Genomic DNA, 6,000 nt, shown 5'->3' with positions numbered 1-6,000 from the left:
TAATTTGTGGGGACAGGAGAGAACAGTTACCTTTTGGAGGTATTGACTGGGAAGGGGCGTAAGTGAGCCCTCTAGGGTATAGGTAATGTTCTTCATCTTGATCTGGTGATGAATTCATGAATGTGTACACATGTAAAAAATTCATAGAGGCATAGATGTGTTTTGTGAACTTTAGTCTGTTATTTCTCAATGTTTAAAAATTTTTAAAAGAAAAAAATTAAAAGCAATGGGAAACCATTGAAAGGGTTAAAGGTGAGCGACATAATCCTATTTATGCTTTAAAAATGTTTTGGGTGATCACCTACTGGAAGAGGGAGAGAGCGTAAGGGGGAAACCAGACAAGAGGCACGGATCTAGTCAAGAAATAATGGTTGCTTGGAATGGAGCCCTGAAGAGGGAAATGGAGAGAGCGATGTGTAGAACACAGGCAAAAGAAGAAAATTAAATTTCCTTACAACTTATAGCCCATTTACAAGTCCTTGAGATAGGTAGAGAGACCTTTCTCTAGGAACTCAACCAACTCGATGTCAATACCTTTCTCAGGGCAAAAGGCCATCTTAGCCTAACATTATCCTGCCCCTCCAGGGTCCTAAGGTTTTACTAGACAGTAGTAAATGACCTTTTCCTCATGGCTTGCCCCTCAAGGTTCTGGAAACCTTGCTTCCAAATTCCTTAGAGACTTACACTATCCCTAACCCCCTCCCATCTTGGAGGGACATAGTCACTCCTCACGATCCTCAAGTAGCTCTTCCTGCCCATGGGTCCTATCCCCAAGCTTTAATGAAACCTTCCTTTTTGCACCAAAGATGTCTCAAGAATTCATTCTTGACCATTCTCTCCTGAACCCCCAACGTGTCCACATCAAGAGGATGCACTGGAGCGAGGTGTGGGAGCAGGATCTGCAGATATAGAGAAGCAGAGGGAGGTGTCATGAATATCTTTTTGGGTTTCCACCCTAGGAAATGGAAGACAAAAAGCCGGGGTGGGTCGTGGGAAATGGAAAACTTGGGCTGGAGGTAGATATCTTGGAAAAGAGCAACTGGGAGGGAGGTAAGGAATTCATTAAGTGGGAGTCGAGGTCTGGCGGGAACAGTCGAGGCGGGCCCTGGGATGGGGGCCTAGGGAGTGCAAGTCTGGGTTCAAAGGGGCATTTGGAATTTAGGCGCGCACTGGAGGGGTGGGAGCTTGGCCTCGTGAGGAGTAAGGCGATTCGAAGGATTCGACGCGGGGCAGACCCGTAGCAACCGACAGCAGGGATAAGACTGGGAAGAGCAGGATTGCCAGCCAAGCCCCGCCTAGGGCCAGGGAGGCTCGCAAATGCCTCACCCGGAGCGCTTGGATGAGAGGTCGCAGCCTCAGCCCTCGGGCGGAACCAATTATGACGGCGGTGAGGTTTCCGCCCGGCGCTACAGGGATGCCACACGGGAGGGGCGGTGTGCGCCGGCGTGACGCGGCCGCGAGGGTTGGGCAGTGCCGAGGCGGCGACGGCGGCGGCGGCTGAGGCGCGAGAGAGAGGCGGCGGCGCGACTAAGGCCGTCAAGCCGGACCACCATGAGCACCAAGCAGGTCACTTGCAGGTCAGTGCGCAGGGTCTGGGAGTGACCGGCCCCTTCGCTTTCCCGTCGGCCCTCCAGCCCCCCGCGCCGACCCCTGGGCTGCTGATGCATCGCAGCCCCGCTACCAGGGAAACTGAGGCTCAGCGGATTCCTGAAAAGTTGCTCAGCTGTTCGCGGTGCGGTTTTTCTGGGCGGAGCTCCGGCTGCGGCGGGAGCCCGGCACCCGGCGCGTGTGTGTGGCTGTGTGTCGGGGCCGAGACCCCAGGCCAGGCTAGCCCGGGCCGTGCGGCGCGCTGAGGCCCGAGGGTGGGGGTGGGGCTCTTGGAACTTAAGAGTTTAGCTGGAAAAGGAGATTTGGAGTTGGGTGAAGGGGCGCTAAGTGGTCGTTTGCAAACGGGGCTACGACGCAGGAATAGGTTGTTGATAGATGATCAGGGCGTAGGAGGAGCTGGGGTCCCGAAAGTGATCTTCGTTTCCCAGGAGTTTGGAGATCTGTGCAGCCTAATCTTGCAGAGAGTCAGCAAGTAAGAATTGTGCGGAAAATAATAACGTCGGGTAGCATTTACTGCAGGTTGGTGAAGTGCTTCGCAAATATCCAAGCGCTCTGTATTCATTGTCCCTTAGACTTCACAGTAACACTACCGGGAAGATATGATTCTCATTTTACAATACAGGAAATTCAGACTGAGAGAGATGAAGGGATACTCTTACTGAGACACCCATTTACGTAGAGAAATACAACGGTAATGGATGGATAGGAGAAAATTCAACGCCGGATGCTACACTGCGGCTGCTCCTGTGAAGCGGAAACAGCTTGGTTGTGTAACGCCCTCTTTCCCTGGTGAACTTGTGGCCTGCCGGTCCTGGGTTCCTAGGTTATTTGTGTTAGAAACATCTTTTGTGAAGACCTGTTTGTGTTCACTTTTATTTGTACCAAGTGTTCTGCGTAATTGGACAGCAGATTCTGGCGAAATTTAAGATGTGTCCACAAAAGAGTACAACATTCATGTTATGCTTTATAATTGGATCTTAACTCTGTATAGCATCTGGTTTTACAGATAAGGATTTGGAACTCCTAACTTTACATCTAAATGCAGGAGCAAAAACTTAACTCAGCATAGGCTCGGGTTTTTTCCCTCTGCACTGAGGTCTCCCCTAACCTGAAAGCTTTAATTTAACGGGCATCCTGAGAATGCTGTTGCATTAAACTCAAGAGTGGGTTGGAATGTTGGAAAGGGATCCCTTCTGTTTAAGTATTGATGTTTGGTGGGGCCCTTACCATAAGCTGGGTGCGCGACCAGCCGTGTGGGGTGTAACCCAGCAACTCGGTGTTCCACAGATTGTGAAATCGAGCCTCAGCACTGAAGTGCTTGCCCAGGTCATTCAGCTTCTAAGTGGCCGAGGTGTGGCACCCATTGACCGGATGGCCTCCAGATAAATTTGGGAAATGATCGTTTCTTCACCGCAGGAATTTTTAAAGCTTTTCATATGCACCTGTGTAAGGAAAATGCATGCAAAAGTACAGAGAAGGTAAAAAAAGTTTACTTGCAAAAGGGTGTGAGGGAGTCAGGTCACAAGGACTGCCTCACCAAACGAAAAACCAGAACACGTTCAAATGAGAAGAGACGGCAGTGTTACCTAGAGTTCCAAGTTCACATTAGTGTTTTGCGGTTGAGAAGCTTCTCTCACTTTATTATCTTATTCACTAAGGTCTTATTTCCAGTCATGGGTAACTCACAGGAAAGGTTCAAGAGAGCATTTATTTGGAGGCCAGGCCTTATCAGGGTGCTCAGCTGTTTTTGATTTATCTGAGGGTGCAAAGTGGTTTTTTGCTTCATTTTCCTGGCTGTGGCATGTGATGTACATGCCTATTCTGAAGAGCGGCAGGACAGAGTTTAAGTTTTGCCTCCATTCTGATCCGCGCATGTCTCTAAGAGATGGATGTTGAAATGCTAGCATTCCCAAATTTAACGACAAAGACACTCCATTTGTATATTCCTTGGCTACTCACAGTTGTGCTGCCGGTCAGGTCTCCTGATTTCTCCCCAGGCCACTCTATCCACAATCTCAAGCTGGGAATTATTTTTGCTGATTTCTTCTTGCTAACCATTTCCCCATGTCTTCCAGTCTTTTTTAAAGTCCTGGTGCAGGCCTTTATGATAGCTTGGTAACCACTTGCTTCTCTTCTCTTATGATAGAGGTCCCTTTGTCTTATCCTCACTAGGCAAAGACCTAGAATTTGTTTCCTTAGAACATCAAGCTTGGAGTCACAAAACACGAGGGGCCTTGTCAGCCAGTAAGCGGTAGAAGAGCTGGAGTTCTGGAGTTGGGCCGTTCTGGGTTCTGATCCTGGTACCACCTGTGCCACAACTTACTCATCTGTAAAATGGAGATGGTCGTGCATAACCGGCAGAGTTGATTGAGGGATTAGACAGTAACAACAAAGCATCATAGAGGGTGCCTGGTGTGGTAGGCTGAGCACCTACATGCATTGCCTCAGCCAAACCTCAGACTAGTCTGTCACCGCAGTCTGTGGAGAACAATTGTCCTCTTATGGTTGGAGAAATTGAGGCTTGGAAATCTCAGTGACTTGTTCACGGCCGTATAGCAAGCTCTCTGCTTTCACAGTGTTGACCAGTGTTCACTATACTTGGTCTCAGCCTCTCGTACATTTATTTCAGGCCTCCCACCAGGCCCGGTCTTAACCCCTTTCCCCCTCAGTGGGTCTGTTATCACACGCAGTACAGCCATAAAATTTAAGTCTGAAAATATGTAAGGAAATGGAGAAAAGTGATGCTGAGAATGCAGATTACCCATGTACTCGGATGTGATGTGCAGAAGCATTTTGTTAGAGATTTGCATCATTGTAAGGCATGTAAGAAACTGGACTGATTTTGTTTGGCTCAGTCAGTCCTCAGCTGCGGCTACAGCTGCTAGTGGTTCTGCGGCTAGAAGTGAACCTGGTGTCCTTTGTAACGTATTTTTTTTGTTTTGTTTTAACGTTTTATTTATTTTTGAGAGACAGAGCCTGAGTGGGAGAGGGGCAGAGAGAGGGAAAGCATAGAATCCAAAGCAGGCTCCAGGTTCTGAGCTGTCAGCACAGAGCCCGATGTAGGACTCAAACCCACGAACCACAAGATGATGACCTGAACGGAAGTCAGACGCTTAACCAACTGAGCCACCCAGACGCCCCTGTCCTTTGCAACATACAGTAGTTACAGTCCTTTGGGGTCACCCAGGATAACAGACCCTTTTGGAGTCCTCCCTCCCCAGAAATCTCCCTACTCAGGGTCTCCAGCTATGCACTATTCACCCCTGCCCACCTCCACGCCGTTCTCCCCAACCTAGTTCATGTCTCAGTCTTCTCTCTAGGAAGATAGAAGAGATGGTTTGACCCATCCCTTAAAATTGAACAGTTGGAAATACATTACAGGGTGCAGTATGAAAGAGGCCTGGCCGAAGCCTAGTATAATATAACATAGACGGGGAGGGATAGCTCTAAGCAGTTGATAAGATGCCTCAAAGGACAGGCAGGATATGTTCAAAGTAGTTTTCTGTTTGTCACTGGGGAGTGGAAATGATGAGATAGGCTACAAAACTAGACTGGGCTGGCTTCGCTTCTTACATAACCCTTATTTTATGCTCCCCTTGAAGGCACATGCCCTGATGGTTGTCTAGAAGTTATTTTTGAAGCTGTTTAAATCTCAGCTTAGTCACTTACAGCAGTGAAATGCCTTGCATGAAGTCACCAGCTTGTAAGTGGCAAAACAAACTAGAAGCGAACTAGAAGCTCTCATTGATGGTTAAGTGTTTGTTTTCTTAACGGGAAAGATAGTGAGCAGTTTGGAGGGCAGGTTGCCTGAAGAGGACTTCCGGGGGAAGGTGGTAGAATTATCAAAGGCATCCTGTAGGGTCACCAAGAATCTGTCCTCTCGTAAGCCTGGTGAGCAAGTATTTGGTAGAGAGCCTCTGGTAGTCTCCTACTCACCTCTTTTGCTTTTTCTTTCTTTCATAATCTTCTTTAGTCTCTCCAAAGGAAACTATTAAAGAAATATTTATTAGGTCTTATTTTTTGGACCTGTTTATATATTCACTTTGAGCCTGTGTTCGTCCCAGTATTTATGAGTTTATTACCCATGATACCTCCTTGTCATTCAGAGTTGGCTCTTGGTGCTGAATTTTTTTTTTTTTTTATACCTCCAAAGATCTAAGATTGCTCTATTTAAGGTCCACTGAAATAAGGCAGTCTTGGAGCATTTCTCAAAAGAAGTTTGAAACTCTTTAGAAGTGTAATATACTTTTCTTTCCAGGATCTGTACATCCAGAGATTGGCTGGAAAGATTCACAGGACTCTGTGCACAGGCTCAGAAATTTGATTCTGTTGGTGAACTTAGAGATGGCTCGTGCTAGCCAAACTCAGAGGAGACCTAAAAACTACATACCC

At 47.6% G+C, this 6,000-nt stretch overlaps 1 protein-coding gene across 1 annotated transcript in view; it reads left to right on the top strand.

Annotated features, from left to right (window-relative positions):
* The first annotated feature begins 1,464 nt into the window (after window positions 1-1,464).
* MKRN2 (makorin ring finger protein 2) overlaps window positions 1,465-6,000 on the top strand; it is a 27,360-nt gene continuing 22,824 nt past the window's right edge. The window contains exon 1 of the mRNA XM_039231407.1: window positions 1,465-1,577. Within this exon, the coding sequence (XP_039087338.1) occupies window positions 1,552-1,577 (26 nt within the window). The 5' untranslated portion in view covers window positions 1,465-1,551. The remainder of the gene's footprint in view (window positions 1,578-6,000) is intronic.

This window comes from Hyaena hyaena, unplaced genomic scaffold, assembly GCF_003009895.1.
Source record: "Hyaena hyaena isolate Hyena2069 unplaced genomic scaffold, ASM300989v1 scaffold_56, whole genome shotgun sequence".
NCBI lineage: Eukaryota > Metazoa > Chordata > Mammalia > Carnivora > Hyaenidae > Hyaena > Hyaena hyaena.
Note: the sequence above shows the minus strand (reverse complement) of the source record. Positions and strands in the feature narration are given on the sequence as shown.